The 15507-nt window shown below is 46.3% G+C and overlaps 3 protein-coding genes across 3 annotated transcripts; all 3 read left to right on the forward strand.

Moving 5' to 3' along the window:
• The first annotated feature begins 60 nt into the window (after positions 1 to 60).
• On the forward strand, positions 61 to 3078 carry LOC133968031 (zinc finger protein 287-like). Its single transcript, XM_062403833.1, has 2 exons — positions 61 to 448; positions 1928 to 3078. Exons 1-2 carry the CDS (start codon positions 160 to 162, stop codon positions 2905 to 2907), a joined length of 1269 nt encoding a protein of 422 aa, XP_062259817.1. The 5' UTR covers positions 61 to 159; the 3' UTR covers positions 2908 to 3078.
• Positions 3079 to 5036: 1958 nt separating this feature from the next.
• LOC133968008 (sal-like protein 4) lies at positions 5037 to 10509 on the forward strand. The gene is made up of 4 exons (XM_062403793.1): positions 5037 to 5669; positions 6573 to 7091; positions 7537 to 8325; positions 8577 to 10509. Exons 1-4 carry the CDS (start codon positions 5432 to 5434, stop codon positions 9206 to 9208), a joined length of 2178 nt encoding a protein of 725 aa, XP_062259777.1. The 5' UTR covers positions 5037 to 5431; the 3' UTR covers positions 9209 to 10509.
• An 833-nt stretch (positions 10510 to 11342) lies between these two features.
• Positions 11343 to 15507, forward strand: LOC133968027 (zinc finger protein with KRAB and SCAN domains 1-like). Its single transcript, XM_062403828.1, has 4 exons — positions 11343 to 11925; positions 12179 to 12243; positions 13863 to 13956; positions 14046 to 15507. The coding sequence occupies exons 1-4, from the start codon at positions 11712 to 11714 to the stop codon at positions 15104 to 15106; spliced, it is 1434 nt and encodes a 477-aa protein (XP_062259812.1). The 5' UTR covers positions 11343 to 11711; the 3' UTR covers positions 15107 to 15507.

The raw sequence follows: 15507 nt of genomic DNA on the forward strand, positions 1-15507 counted from the left end.
TTTAGGAAAGTTACAACTTTACTTTCTTAGCGTCACATCCTCCCTCTACTGTTCCCGGAAGTAAACCAAAATAAAAGGGCAGGTCAACCGCTGGGACTCGAACTCTGCAGGTTGTTGGATAAATCTTGAACCTTGACGCGTGATCGTCTCCGGGGCAGGATGACGTTCCCCTCCGCCTTCGGCTCGCAGCTCGCCGCCATCATGGACGTGTTGGCGAAAGCTGCGGTGGCCGAGATCTCGAAGCTGGTGGAGGACGGGACGGTGGTGCTGCGGCTGGAGATGTGTCGGAGGGACGTGGAGATCCAGGAGCTGAAGAGGAGCCTGAAGCTGATGGAGGTGGAGCTGTGCAAAGCTCGGGAAGCGGTCGAGACCCGAACCACAGAGGAGGAGCAGGAGGAGGAGGAGGAGCAGGAGGAGCAGGCAGCCCGGACCCAGGTCCCCTCGACAGGTGGGAGGCTCCGTCTCACCAGACCTCGTCTAAAAACTCTCAGATTAAGAACTCACCAGTTCATAACCCACGTTTCTTACGCGATATAACAGAATTAATCATTCATAACGAGGTTTTATCATCTCCTCTTGCATTCGGGTTTGAAACATTGATTAATTTTAGTTCTGTTTTTAGTTCTGTCCCCAGACTTTAGTTAAAATATCTCAGATTAAGAGCTCACAAGATTATAATCCACGTTTCTTATGTGATAGAAAACAAGTAGAGATTCTTCACTGATGTTTATGGTCTCCTGTTGCATTCGGTGACATTTCTACTCAAACTTCAAAATGTATTTATTATCAGTTTATTATCATAGGTTCTCTGTTTTCCTACATTAAAACCCTGTGCAGGAATTTGATGTTGCAATAACAAGCTTAGGTATTTATTTTTGTGTCTCTAATTTGAATATTCAATATATATATTTAACTTAAACTGTTCAGATTACTGTCACACATTGTAAGAAGCAAATATGAGTTCATCCGGACTAATATTCTGCAACAACACTAATCACTGACTCCTGTGAAACAACCCCCACAAAGCCACTTCCTGTTGTTTTTGTACTAATGTTTTTAGAACTGGATTTAAAATGCTATTGATCATGTCTGAGGCTTTATCGGTGTCGCTGCAGATTACTTGCGACCTACTGATTCCATACTCGCCTGAATTAAAGCCAGCGACCATCTGGCAGAGATCTTTCAGTAATTCCAGTATGGAGGCTAAAACCAGACGAGTCAAAGCCATCTGCAACGACTGGTTTCTTCTTTTAAACCTCTGGTGGAAGATCACCTTTCATATTCGTCTAATCTCTGAACCCTTTGATTGAGAGCTCTGTGTTTTCCTGGTCATGTCTCGAGAGAAAGTCACGATCACTGGACGTGTTCTACCTCAGGATGCTTCTCCCTGTAGCATCTACACACTTTCCCTGCATTCAGTGTCCATGTAAAGAAAAGAAACAAGTCTATGTGGCGCCTCATGAGTTTTGCCTTATGTTTTGTTTGTGTTGCTTCACAGTGAGATACAATCAACTCTGTGTGCGTTTCTTTGTAATATATGCTGATGATAAACATTCTCTCTTGTGTCTGATTTAAACTTTCCTCACAGAAAAGAAGCTTCATCTCCCTAAAGACCTCAGTCAAGTGTTTCCTGTTCTCAGTATTACTCACTTAAATAAGAAGGCAAAACATTTCTGATACTGAGAACAGTCGACAAAGAAATGTAATTGAGGCTGTATATATATATATATATATATAATAACAGTTTATTATAAATAACTATTAATATATAGAATTACACAGAATGCCTCGTCAGTCCCGGACACCTCCCGGTAAACAGGCTAAGTAAATACCCGTGGGGTTGTTCTGTTCTTGTTGTAAATTGTGTTCTTGCTTTGTTGATTTTGAATTTGTGGAGGTAACGTTGAATTTACATTTTGATTTGCAGATGAAAAAGAGGATGAGCAAACACGCGCAGGGTATCTGGAACCAAAGACGGCTGATTCACTCTGCAGGCATCGGCATTGCAACCAAGACGGTGACGACATGAGGCCGGCGGTGAAACACGAGCCAGCGGGGGAGCTCGTGATCCAGGAAGCAACAGACAACACTGCAACAGTGGCGACTAACGTTTGCTTTGAGGCGGGAGAGGGAAGTGACTCGATCTGGCCTCCTGCAGCTGGTGGCATGTTCGAGAAAAGCTCTGTAGCCAAGCAGCAGCACGTGCAGATGTTCCCCTCTCACGCTGAGCAATTTTCTGTTCACAGAAACACAGAAAGTTCCTTCAACTCTCCAACAGCAACACAGGAAGATGATTTGACAAATGTGCCGATAAAAGTAGAGACAGAGATTCAACCTGTGTGCTCAGCGGGCATCACTTCACAGTCTGTGGGTAATGAACCATTGAGACGGGTCTCCCACCCGGCAGCCGGAGAGAACCAGTGTCTGCAGTCTCCTCCGCAACAGGCTGGGCGCTCACCCGCTGTCCCTCCTGTGCCGAGGTCGGCCGCAGCCACAGAAGATCACATCCTCAGTAGAAACAACCTGAGAACAAAAAGACTCATGCACGTGTGGAGAGGGAATCAGAAACTCTTCATCTGCTCCGTGTGCAACAAGGGTTTCCCCCGCTTGTCCCAGCTGGAGGAGCACAAGGCCACTCACCAGCTCTTCAAACCTTTCCGGTGCCTGGAATGTGGGAAGTCTTTCACCCAGAAGACCCGGCTGAAGACGCACCAGAGCGTGCACACGGGCGAGCGGCCGTTCAGCTGCACAATCTGCGGCAAGATGTTCTCCAGGCAGGACAACTGCACGAGACACGAGCGCTTCCACAGCGGCCTGAAGCCGTACAGCTGTGGGCAGTGTGGGAAAAGCTTCACGGTGCTGGGCAACCTCAAAATCCATCAGGAGATTCACCTGCAGGGAAGATAGCTCCCAGTGACTCTCTGAGACTGAAGAGGATTTCATTTATCTTTCCAGTGCACTTTTTGTTTTATAATATCATATATATATATTTATTTGAGATTTTAACTGTTTTCTATGTAAAGATGTCGTGGAGGAACTGCATCCTGAGCTGATAATGAAGTTGTTTTTCTTTCTCTTCTTTGCTTTGGTATCTGTTCTGTTCATATTAGTGCATTTCAGAAGGCAAACCCCTTTTTCCACTGGTGTAAACACCCACTGACATCTGGCTTATGTCTGAAACGTGGATGGATGCAGTCGTATTCCCGGCCGGGTCAAATGACTCTGGTCTTAACTGGCTTCATTGAATCAGCAGTGATGAAAACAAGACCCCTGGTTAATCAGTCACCTTTTTAGCAGGTTTACCCAGGTTTTAAAAACCTGCACATTCTGGAGTGAGAGAAGTACAAGATGGCTCCTGTGCGATCGCCAGCACGAACCCTTCTCCTTTCAGAATACACAAACACTGTTAACACACCTGCCCACCACTGTGACACATAATGGCTTCACTTATTTGTATACACTTTCCAGGCTCCTCACAGCTAAGATGATGATGATGATGATACTCTACCAGCCGCCATTCAGGCCCTTTAAGTGTTCTGTGAAATCAGGGCTGAGCAAATACGTTTAAAAACACACTTTTGCCGAATTGGGCATCTCCCACGAAGGCTTGAGCACCGACAGGAGCGCCAACCTGCAGATGAGATCCAGCACCACATCCGCTTTACCACTGTGCACAGTTTGCTGGTTTGTTTTTCTGTTTACAGGGTAACTTTATTTAGCTCGTGTGAGTTTAGGGGTGACACTTATTGGGCAGCCAGGGACCTTACAGGCAACAACTGAGAACACAGAGGGAGGGGGGGAGGTGCAGGCTATGAAGCTATTGTGTTGGTGGTAGTGCGACATCTAGTGGCAGTAAATGTCTTATCCTCTCAATGAACTTGAAGCAAGCATAACTAGAGCAGGCCTTCTTCAAAAACCACAGGCCCTGTCAGTTCCATCAAGCTGCACTAAACTGCACACACTCTGTGGCCATCAGTGCCCTTGATTCGTCAGATCCATTCAAAAGGTGAACACGTGAAAAAATGCCCCATCTTGCAATTTGTAAAATAATTCCTGGATCTGCCTCCTGATCTGGAGACAAGCCCGAAATGAAACTGACCCAGTTCACATTCTTCCACCGAGTGTCGTGTTATTCTGTCAGGTAGTTTTTGTGTAATTGAGCAAGTTGACAAACAAACAAACGCTGATGAAATCATCACTGCCTTTGAAGAAGTAAAAATGTCCACCTTACATTTCATGGACAGACATACTGGTTCTGTACAAAGCACGGATGAGGTAAATGTAATGTAATGTAATGTATTAACTGTTCTGACCTGTGTGCTTATATAAGGATGTATGTTCTCACAGTCAGGAGTGGGAAACACATCGATGATATAAACCTCAGTATCAGGAGAGAAAACACTTGAACCCTGCATCCTAAGGTTGAACCATTTTATCAGTCCTCACCAAAGGTATTTCTGTGCCTTGCACATTTAAAGGTGTCGTCTCCTTTGTGTAACGTCCCTATTTGTGTTGGACCTTCCAGATACAGACGGACTATTTAACCTAGGGTCACATGTTGAACTCATTGTTGGGTGAGGTGGTGATGTTGTGCGTCAAAGGAAGGGGTGTGTGCGATGAGTACCTATGCAATAATATACTGTGTTTTGCGTTTGACCGCAATTCAAATCTATATATATTTAAGTCGGTTAATTATTATTTTCTTCCCATTTTGCCGAAAAGATTATAATTCAAACATAATTTTCTTGACACCAGTTGTGTTTTATTTACATATTTCATACAATTCAAAGAGCTCACAATGTTGCTGAAGTTTCTTAAATAAACTAACAATTGTTAAAATGTGCAGCTTTTAAACAGATGTCAGGACAACATGCAGAAAGTTTGAAATTATTGATAAAGGTAAATATTATGTTAATGTTTAAAGTGAAAAGAGCTAACTACAACCCCTGCAGGTAAATACAGATAGAGTTTAGACACAAATAAACCTTTTTACATTTGGTTTATGGTTTAAAGTTCAGGTTAACTAACTCAGTCCTTTGAGGATCATTGAACATTGTTTTTCAGTTTCATTCATTTGTCATAATCTTTTATTTTGTAGGACTAACCTCGGAAGTGCCTCGCGGGATATTCGTTGCGCCCGCTGACTTGTCTTTACGGTATTTATGTCGTCACTTCCGGTGACAGCCGTCCGCTCCGCTCTCCGTACCGATCGTTCTCCGTTATTAGCCGAAGACGCGTCAGGTTGAATCACCGACACCGAGCCCGGTGAACCGCCGCCGCTGAAGCTCTGGCTGCGGCCGTCACCTGCTCCGTATCACCGGGGGGCCGCCGCCGACCCAGGGGCCCGGCGTCCCGCGCGTCTCTCACTCGTGTCGGTTGTTGTCGTCGCAAAGTTCCGGGACGCCTCCGGTGAGTTGGTCGGTTCGTGACGATGCTGAGCAGCGTCGCTCTGCGGGCGCAGGTCGCCTCCATCCTGGAAGCCCTGTCCATCGCCGCCGCGGCGGAGATCGCGGAGCTGGTGGAGGACGAGGTGGTTCTGCTGCGGCTGGAGACGTGTCAGCGGGACCAGGAGATCCAGAAGCTGAGGGGCAACATCCGGCTGCTGCACAGCGAGCTGTCGGCGGCCCGGGGCCCCGGGACCCGGAGAGCCGAGCCTTGTGGGGGGGACGGTGAGCTGGGGCTGGACTCGAGACACACACACACACACTAAACTATACACAAACTCACAAACACTACCACACAAACATTCACAAAACTATACACAAACAATAAAAACACTGTACAACCTGAGAAACACACACACACAACACCACCATACACACACACAAAAAACTATACACACACATGCACACAAATATACACAACCTGTATAATATGACACACACACACTACCACAAAAACTGTATAAAATTATACACAAACAATAAAAAACCCACTGTAAACACTGTATAACCTGAGAAACACACACACACACACTACCATACACACACACACAAGATACATACACTACTGAAAACACTGTATAACCTGAGAAACACACACTACCATACACACACACACACACAATAAAACCCTACTGTATACACACTGTACAACCCTGAGAAACACACACACAACACCACCATACACACACACACACACAAACTTTACACACACCACCATACACACACACACAATCCAAACACTACTGTAAACACACTGAATAACCTGAGAAACACACACACAACACCACCATACACACACACTGAGGTCCTAAAGGTAAAGTGAGGATTTGATGAACTTGTGCTGTTAATTATTAAACTTCCTCCAAAGTGCCGTTTTCAGGAAGAGAACAAATCTCTTCCTGGTTTGAGCGTCACCGAACCATTAAATCCAAACTTACTGGGAAAAAGGAAACATTTGAACAAACACCAGTTTGATCAGAACCACTTCTTTGACCGTAGGGACTTGGGGCTTTTGACCTATACTGCAGCCGGTCACCAGGGGGCAATCAAGATGTTTGGCTTCGCTTTATTGTGAAGTCTCTAGAGGTCAACAAACTGCTCTTCAACTGAATCTCTGTGTTTCCGCAGGCGGTCACGGCTCCACCGGGGACGAGAGGATCTCCCACGAACACGTTCACACCGACAAGGTCAACAGCTGCTCGGCCAAACCCGACTCGGTGGAACCGGGAGGTGAAGAGGTCAGAGGTCAGGCTGAGCTGCCGGGACAAGAGTTGACTCTGTGCGAAGGGAACAACAGACAGTGGAGGTCGACAACTGACGAGGAGACGGGACAAAACAACTTGAATCATCTGAACGCACGGCAGAACTTCCTGTCGAGTCTCCCAGAACCCCCCCTGGCCTCCGGGCCGGCCGTGCCGGGCTACGGTAAGAGTCGCAACGCTCCGCGGAGGAGGAGGACGGCGAAGAGGCTCAAGTTCGAGATGGGCTACATCTGCCCTTACTGCGGCAAATGCTTTGAGCGAGGCGGCCACCTGGAGAGACACAAGAGGATTCACACCGGGGAGAAACCGTATCGCTGTGAGACCTGTGGGAGGCGCTTCAACCAGAAGTGCAGCCTGAAGGAGCACACCAAGATTCACAGAAGAAGTAGGTCTGACCCCGAGGAACAGGCTTTCTCTGGTTCTTCTGTTTCTAGAAAGTTCCACTTGGCAGTTCTCAAGTGTCATTAAACGGGGAGTTGCTGCACTCGGGCAATATTCTCTGGATTAAACCCCAGAAAACCGACATCTCTCTTCTGCTCTGCTGCTGAAAGAGGTCCAGAACTTTGTCTGGGGAGCTGGTGGTGGTGTGGGGGGGGGGGGGGTGGGAAGCTCACTGGGTCACGGGGCATCAATTCCCCAATAAGGTCACTGGTTCTATTATTTAACTGGACGAGTGAAAGTAATATTATTCTATTGACGAATTGAAATTTATTTAATATGTGTGTTATTGTTGTTGCAGTTGTTGGTCTGTTGCTGTGACTTTCTTCTGTGTTACAAGTTTCCCTGTGTGGATATTTTGAAAGAATCTATTCCTCTCTCCACGTCGACAGATAATCAGGCCACACCAGTGGACGTCCCGGTGGTTGAGGAGAAGCAGATCCCTGAGGTGAAGCCACGTGTCGACTCTCCTCTCCCCGAGGAAAAGAGCCGGACCACCGCCGACGAGGTTCCACTGAAGATAGAGGACGTTCTCCCCCCACCTGTAGAAGTCAAATCTGAGCCCGTAGAGGAGAACATAACACAACCACAGTTTCCGGCAGGGAACGAGCCGCCGAGGGAAGGAGGGGACAACCTCGGGGAGAACTTCCCAGCGTTCGAGACAGAGGGTCGGCAGTGGAGGTCGGGGCCACAAGGACCGAGCGGCACCGAGATGAGTGGGATGGAATATCTCAGCAGCTCGGCACAGACTGTGACGTCCTTCCCCGGGATCGCTCAGTTACTGCCGGCACCGGGGGAAGCTTCATGTAGCTCCTTCTCCTTCCCAGGGAAACCGTACGGGGAGCTGAAGAGCAGCCTGATCTCCCAAACGCCTTACGGGTCGCCAGACACACTCCTGCTCTCCAGCGATCCAGGTTTACACGGCGGGTCGGAGGCCGTGCTGAATCCCCAGCAGCAGCAGCTTCATCCCCAGCAGCAGCAGAGGAACCTGTCTTTTCTGATGATCAAGCCCAAGAAAAGCTTCAACTGCTCGTTCTGCGGGAAGATCTTCAAACGGGCCGGCCACCTCGAGACTCATTTACGGATTCATACCGGGGAGAAGCCGTACGGCTGCCACATCTGTGGGAGGTGCTTCACTCAGAAAAGCAGCCTGAAGGTCCACATGAAGACGCACAGAATTGGTAAGAGACAACGAGTCAAAATAACAATGTTTAGATTCATATTGTAGAAGAGAAACCAGCTTTTATTCACATGAGAGAAGCTGGAATCCTTTAACTTTAAGCTTTTTTGCTCCGGAGATCACAAACCTCTCCCACGGCCCAACAGTCCTCTATCATGTTATAGTTACATCTCACACTCAAGCACCTCAGCAGTAAACTGAATAAAAGTAATTCTGTCGGACTGCTCACTTAATTTTGTTTTCTTTCCGAAGGGGAGAACCCAGATCTGCTGGAGGCTCATCACCTGATGTTTACGATGCCTGAGAACCAGGAGCTGAAGCCTGATCTGGTGAAGTTTGAGGACCAGTCAGCGAGCAGGGAGGCGCTCGGTGACCACACGGTGATGGTGAAGCTGGAGTCCAACGGGGGGGATTTTCCCACTCTGAGTCAGGACCGGCCCGACGGCGGCACTGGGGCGCTGGACCAAAGTGAGCTCTGGACTTCTGTGACAGAGAAGAGCAGTGAGGCCTACGTGCTGTCACATGACATCAAGTGTGAGCTCAGTCCCGCCGCAGCCAATGAGCAGCAGGGATACACGTGTGCGTCGCCGATCAAGGATATGGCTTTTCTGAAAGACGAGGACATGATGCACGTGGACTACCTGGCGTCCGAGCTGCAGGATCAACACGTCGCCCGAGAGGTGAACGATAACGGCCCGGCCAGCGTCAGGACCGGGGAGGGAACCGGGTTTGAACTGGATACGACGTCCACAGGGAACCAGGAGGAACACAAGGACAGCTGCGATGGCGCCAGAGGAAACTGCTTCATATGCTCGAGCTGTGGACAGAGCTTCGATACTTTCATCTTATTTCAGAGTCACCTGTGTAAAAACATCAGTCATTAGATTTAAGAAAAGAATAGAAGAGAGGAGGAAGATCTTTACTTTGTTATTTGAAGAATATATTTAAAATGCTCAGATTAAAGTCAAACTAAATTATGGAAATGTTGTTTAATTTTTGTGAATATAGTTGAGAACAAAGCGGAACAAAATATGATTATGTTGATGTTTGTAAACTGTTTAATGCAAAAACTACTCTGTTGATTTATCTGAAACATGGTTTAAAAATGCGATTGGGGCAAAGGAAACACCGGATTCCATCAAAGGAGCATCTGTAAGAATTTCTTTTTCAAATCAACATTGCGAGATATTATGCTTTTTTTCTTTTTTACATTTTCACCGGTTTCCCAGGGAATAATTTATGGATCTTGAATAAAACAATCAGACATATTTCGAGTTTTAATGTCAAGACGTTGGAAGTTTGATTCATTCTTCAAAGTTTGACTTTAATCATGAAATTTCAATTTAGTTCTCGTTAAACACATTTAAAAAGTATCCTCCTATGATTTAGTTCGACTTTACTCTTGACATTTTAAACTTTTTTCTTTTTTATACCTTTTTTTTAACCTCCCTCTTCTCATTTGTTCTCTCATGCCTGGACTTAATACTACTAATACAAAAATGTTTGTCTAACTTCTGTCACTTTACAAGAACCAAAACAATCAGACTCTAACTTCATGACTTTGAAGAGAAGCTGTTTTCAAAGCTAAATTGAAGAAAATCTAAGTTACACTTTTGTTTATGTTAAAATAAGTTTTATTATCGAACCGTCACCCAGAACCAAAGGTTGTGTTTTCTTTTGCTGGAATTTGAATAAATGTTATTCGTTGGGATATTTCCTTTAATAATTGTAGAGGTAATGGGAAAATAAGTTAATCTTTAGTGTTTAAAAAGTAGTAAAGAAGTAAAAGAAGTGAAAACGTCTCTTGTTTTGTAATGGGTCCGTGTCTGTCACTGTCAGATGAAACTTACTGACTGCAGTGAAAAGCCGTTTGTCTGGTTGTCAGTGTCCTGAGTGAACGGAGCAGGTTCGATTGTTCTGCAGCTGAAGAGTTTGAATAGTTTGTCTCAACTCGACGGAAAGAGCCGGAAACACTTTGTGCTCCAGTGGGACGAGTGCCTCCGTGTTCACATGGGAAACAAAACAGCTGCAGTGTGACTGACTGTCTGTTGTTTGCCTTTCACAAAGTCATCTTTCTACGTTTACATTTTTATATGAACTAATCTTGTTTCCTTTTGATGTCGCGAGTATCGCAAAACGTTTTTATGTTAAGCTCTGTTTTTCAAATAAATTCAAAACTAACGGACTTGTTGAGTCTGGCTCTGGTTATATTAGCTTCATCATTATGATTCCATCCCCATCTGTCTGTCTGTTGTCTGTCTGTTGTCTGTCACCAAGATTACACACTACTGAACTGCTTTAAAAGAAATGTGGTGGAGGGGGCGGGGGTGGGGCACGACCACAGGGTCCTGGATACTTTGGAGTGAAACTGGATAAACTGGTAGATCAAGGAATTTATTGTCACTTTCCTAAACATTGCTAGATCGGGCGTTAACTTTGCCAGAAGTCCTTTAGTTTAGTTTTTCATTATTAATCAGTGTGGAATGTTAAATATTTGCTCCACTTCCTCCTCCCTCAACACTTTGTGTCTTCTCTCACCTTCTAGTTTCCAATTGGTGGAAAAGGAATAAGAATTATAAAAATTTGAGCTAAACTGATGGAGCCTCATGCAGACGAGAGGCCTTTAAAATGAATTTGCCACCAACCACTGAAATACTAACTGGTTCGTTTACAGCTGACAATACAGATACATATTATTGTCAGTAGAGACCACTTTGATAGTTATTTCCCATGTTTATTGTTTATTCTATGAAAAATCAAAAATGATATTCAGAAAAAAAATACAAATATATATACGTAATATATGCAAATATCGCAATTCTACACCATAACAGAACATATAAGTACACAAAAACTAAAGATGAGTATGCAAAAACAGAACATATAAATAAACAATATATCAAGTACTCAAAACATAGTACACAGTACAACATTGCGTAATAGGTCACACAATGTATAGGATGAAAGTATTATGAGATTTGATCCTTTTTAAACACAAACTCTTGAACACAAGTCGTCATTCGGTGTTCACAGTTCAGTTGTGTGATAGAAACACATCAAATGAAATCACCTGCATTTATTTATTTTTTTACCTGGAACACCTCCATGTTTTTTACGTAATCTCCCTGCGCGTCTCCTCCTGCCCTTACGGTAGATCCCTCCGCCACACGGAAGGAAGCCTCCACTTCTCCTCAGCCACAAACACAGATGTCATGTTTTTTTTTTCTTTTTTCTAGTGCGTCGCTTCTCTTCGTGATTTAAAACCACATCACAGCGCGGAAGCTTATTAAAAAGCTTTATTCTTTTTAATAATTATCACTGCTCACTCTCCTCCCCCCCACCCCACACCCACCCCCCTCCTTCCTTGCACACAGTTCCTGTTTATGAATGAACATGGCGACGTGCATCTCCTTCCAGACGCAGCTCTCCTCCGTCATGGAGGTGCTGCTGAAGGCGGCGGTGGCGGACATCTCCAAGCTGGTCGATGACAAATGCGCGTTCCTGCATGTGGAGATCTCCCGGAAGCAGAGCGAGGTGGAGATGCTGAGGAGGAAGCTGCAGACGATGGAGAAGAAGAACACGCAGCTGCAGCGCGGCTTCGGTGAGGAGCTCCGCCGAGACCCGGTGGGATCAGAGCCCCCGCTTCATCCTTTCATGTTGTTGTTGTTGTTGTTGTTGTTGTTGTTGTTGTTGCAATGAGAAAACAACATCCACACGCCCCATCGTGTGGTTGAACAGCTGATCTGAACATCTCACTTGTGTCCATGTGCTGTATCAGCGTTTCTGGCGTTTCCTCGTGTAGATAAGATCAAATGTCACTTTCTTACGTTTGTTCTCCTCCTTCCTCCTCTCAGAGAACTACATGGACCGAGGGACAGATGCTGGGACCAACTGTCGTCATCACTCAGGAGACATTAAGGTTATTAACCCTTTCAAATTCAATATATACCAATAATATTACTTGTGTTGCCTCAGGGCCCCGAGATCCCAGGGCCCCCCCAACATCCTCAGGTTGACTGGTTCAGTGGTTCTAGTCTTGTTTACAGGTTATCCCCATTCTCCCAGTCACACACACGTTCATACAGTGCATCCACGTGCAGCACCTTTTCTCTGGGGGGCAATTCGGACTCTAGCCCAAGGACAGTTCGGCATACAGATGGGGAAGACGGGGATCGAACCGCCGACCCTCTGGTTAGAGTCACCCCTCTGTTGGTTATTGGTTCATGGTGACAGACAGATTCACGTTAGGGTCCACGTCAGTAGGGATTTGGCTTTGGCTTCTTTAAAACATCAAAAGTACTCACATGTTACAACACCTTTAAAAAAGATGCAAATTATACAGAGTTCAGGAAGAAGCAAGATGGATGGATAGATAGATTGATGGATGGATGGATGGATGGATAGATAGATGGATGGATGGATGGATGGATAGATGGATAGATGGATTCTTGTAAAATTAATATCAGAGTTGTGATTTGACTGTTTGTGGTTGTGGACGACTCAGGATCAGCTGGTTTAATAAGATATGTCCGTCTTTATTAAATGAAAATAAAGTGGACACTTCCACTGATGCATGACAAAAACAGCTCAGCAAAGAAAATGATTGGTTTCTGCTTCCTGAAGATTTATTGATGCAGTTTTCTTCATCCTGCTCGTCGAGGACCCTGGTGTTTCAAAATACAGTCGACCGCTCATTTCTCTTTGGGTCTCGACCTCTTACCTGATATCTGGTTGAGGATCTTCATTATTAGAGGAAGTTGCAAACCTGAATTCCTGAAAACCTAATTTCCTCATCATCTACGAACAGAGGGACGTAGGAATCAGGTATCAATCGTTTCTTTGCTCCACTGCCTCTGGTGTGGTTAATCTGGTCTTGTTTTGAATCCTGGTTTTTAAACATTCTGGAATTTCTCTGGAACCTGAGAGAAGCCCTCAGGTCTGACAAACTTTACCCCTTGTCCACCAGGGCAGGTCCAGAGCAGGTCCAGGGCCTAAACTGGTTCCGGTTCTCTGTGTTGTGACGGCCAAAGGACTGGCTCTCGCTCAGAAACTCTTGTTCCAGGGCCGCACCAAGTCTTTACTGGTCTATAAAAGAAAGAACTGCCTATAGGTGCACATTGGTAGGAGAGGATACAAATGGTCTCGTTGCTGTGTAGTCGTCGGTTGAAGTCTAAGGCAAATTAGACGTAGCATATAAGACTTTGGTGGAAAAGTGTTTTTTTGTGGAGTTAATTCCGTCCCTGGTAGAGGAGAATCCACAGAGAAGTGTCTGTTTTAGTTTTATTCCTGCAACTTCACTGACCCCCGTCAGTTGTCGTCACCCGTCCATTAGCTGCACTTCTTATCTTTTGAGTGTTGGAGCTGATCCCAGGTGTTAATGTGTGAAAGTCGGGCTGACCTATGAAGACAAACAGTCAAGTGGTTCAACATGTGGAGCATTAAACTGCTAAAAACACATATTTATTGTAGTGAAGCAAAAATGAGGGTAAATGTGGTATTTACATTGAAACATTTTATGTTTAATCCACCTTGGTTTAGTTTCCAGAGATGGAAGATGTCGCTGTTTCCTTCACGATTAAAGAAGAGAGTCCAGATGAGCCGCTGTGGATCAGTGACACCGCTGGACCTATGGGTGAGTTGATGGAAAGTTCATTTTATACATTTTAAAACCGATTTTTGGTGAAGATACCAGATGATTCCCTCCACTCCTGCTTCCTGCAGGTGGTTCTGTTCTGTACTCCAACCCAGGTACCTTGGGGGAGAGCCAGCAGCTGGAAGAGGGCCGTCACTTATCCCATCCAGAGGTCTCCAGGCTAAAACCATCCGAGTTCAGTGACTTGTACTCGGGTCATCACCCAGGACAGATCAGTGGCCTTCACTTCACTGTCAAGACGGAGAAGGAGGAGGAGGAGCGATCGGGCTTCAGTCAGGACGGATGTCAGCACGGAGCCGGGAAGCAGAATCAACTCGCCGCTGACTTTTCCATCGACGAGCGAGAGAATCAACTCTGGTCGTCCATAATCGAAGGCAACGACATCGAGGCTGGGTTTCCCGACTTCTCCAGTATGGTGGAGGAGTATTCCAGTACGTTCCCGGAGCACTCGGACGCCACTGTGGTTTCGAACAGCAGCAAGTCCACCGGTGTCCAGCAGTCGTCCTCTCAGAGGCCGTGCAACGGGGTCTACGGCGCTGAGTATCAGAAGGACGCCCCGCAGTCGTCCGGGTTCCAGAGCAGAGCTCCGGGCGCGCCCCCCCAGCCGGACAGGCAGAAGGAGCAGCTGTACTCGCAGAGGAGCGCGTCGCACGCTGCTCACCTGAGGCCGCCGGACGAGCACGCCGAGAGGGACGCCACATCCGGAGAGCGACCGGCCGCGACTCACTCCCACAGCACGTTCACGCCGAGCAGCTACCACAACCCCCACAAGGCGTACTCCGCCGCGGCGCGGGGCTACGTCTGCCTGCAGTGCGGGAAGACGTTCAGCCGCCTGCACCAGTTCAAGCTGCACCAGCAGAGCCACAGGAGGAAGCGGTCGTTCTGGTGCACGGTGTGCGGGAAGAGCTTCCAGTGCTCGTCCCACCTCAGCATACACCACCGGACGCACACGGGCGAGAAGCCGTTCGGCTGCGGGCAGTGCGGGAAGAGGTTCACGCAGCAGAGCAGCCTGAGGGTCCACCAGCGCACCCACAGCGGGGAGCGGCCCTACAGCTGCTCCCAGTGCGGGAAGACCTTCATCCTGATGCACCACCTGAAACGCCACAGAATCATTCACACGTACAGCTGAGGGCAGAAGAGACTAAATCAAACCTACTCTCAATCTCTTACCCTTGACTTTCTATATTAATGCATATTTCCCTATGCAAAATCCATCTGGATGGATTTTAACATTTTCTTTTTTTTTTTAAATGCTTCTTTTAGGATTATCTGAAATGTGAAACTGCATTGCAACCTCAAAACACGTCAGCTTTTTTTCTTAGGACACTTCAAAAGCTAGTGAATCCAAAAAAACAAGCCATCAACATAAAACCTGTAGATTTCCTGCATAGAAGATGTAGAAATGAGCTTTTATTTATTTCATCTCATGCTCATCAACTTCCCCTTTCAACGCTCTCAGGTTCATGTTCCGGGGTCAACTTTGTAAAAAAAACAACAGCAACATAAATAAAAGCCTGATTATTGTTCAAA

Source organism: Platichthys flesus, chromosome 14, assembly GCF_949316205.1.
Source record: "Platichthys flesus chromosome 14, fPlaFle2.1, whole genome shotgun sequence".
In the NCBI taxonomy this organism is placed as follows: Eukaryota; Metazoa; Chordata; class Actinopteri; order Pleuronectiformes; family Pleuronectidae; genus Platichthys; species Platichthys flesus.

Excerpts from the sequence above, each read along its gene's own strand:
- LOC133968008 (XM_062403793.1), top strand. The coding sequence starts at position 5,432 with ATGCTGAGCAGCGTCGCTCTGCGGGCGCAGGTCGCCTCCATCCTGGAA. Across the intron at positions 5,670-6,572 it reads CGAGCCTTGTGGGGGGGACG|GCGGTCACGGCTCCACCGGG; the intron begins GTGAGCTGGGGC and ends GTGTTTCCGCAG. Across the intron at positions 7,092-7,536 it reads CACCAAGATTCACAGAAGAA|ATAATCAGGCCACACCAGTG; the intron begins GTAGGTCTGACC and ends CCACGTCGACAG.
- LOC133968027 (XM_062403828.1), top strand. The coding sequence starts at position 11,712 with ATGAACATGGCGACGTGCATCTCCTTCCAGACGCAGCTCTCCTCCGTC. Across the intron at positions 11,926-12,178 it reads GCAGCTGCAGCGCGGCTTCG|AGAACTACATGGACCGAGGG; the intron begins GTGAGGAGCTCC and ends TCCTCCTCTCAG. Across the intron at positions 12,244-13,862 it reads ATCACTCAGGAGACATTAAG|TTTCCAGAGATGGAAGATGT; the intron begins GTTATTAACCCT and ends ACCTTGGTTTAG.
- LOC133968031 (XM_062403833.1), top strand. The coding sequence starts at position 160 with ATGACGTTCCCCTCCGCCTTCGGCTCGCAGCTCGCCGCCATCATGGAC. Across the intron at positions 449-1,927 it reads GACCCAGGTCCCCTCGACAG|ATGAAAAAGAGGATGAGCAA; the intron begins GTGGGAGGCTCC and ends TTTGATTTGCAG.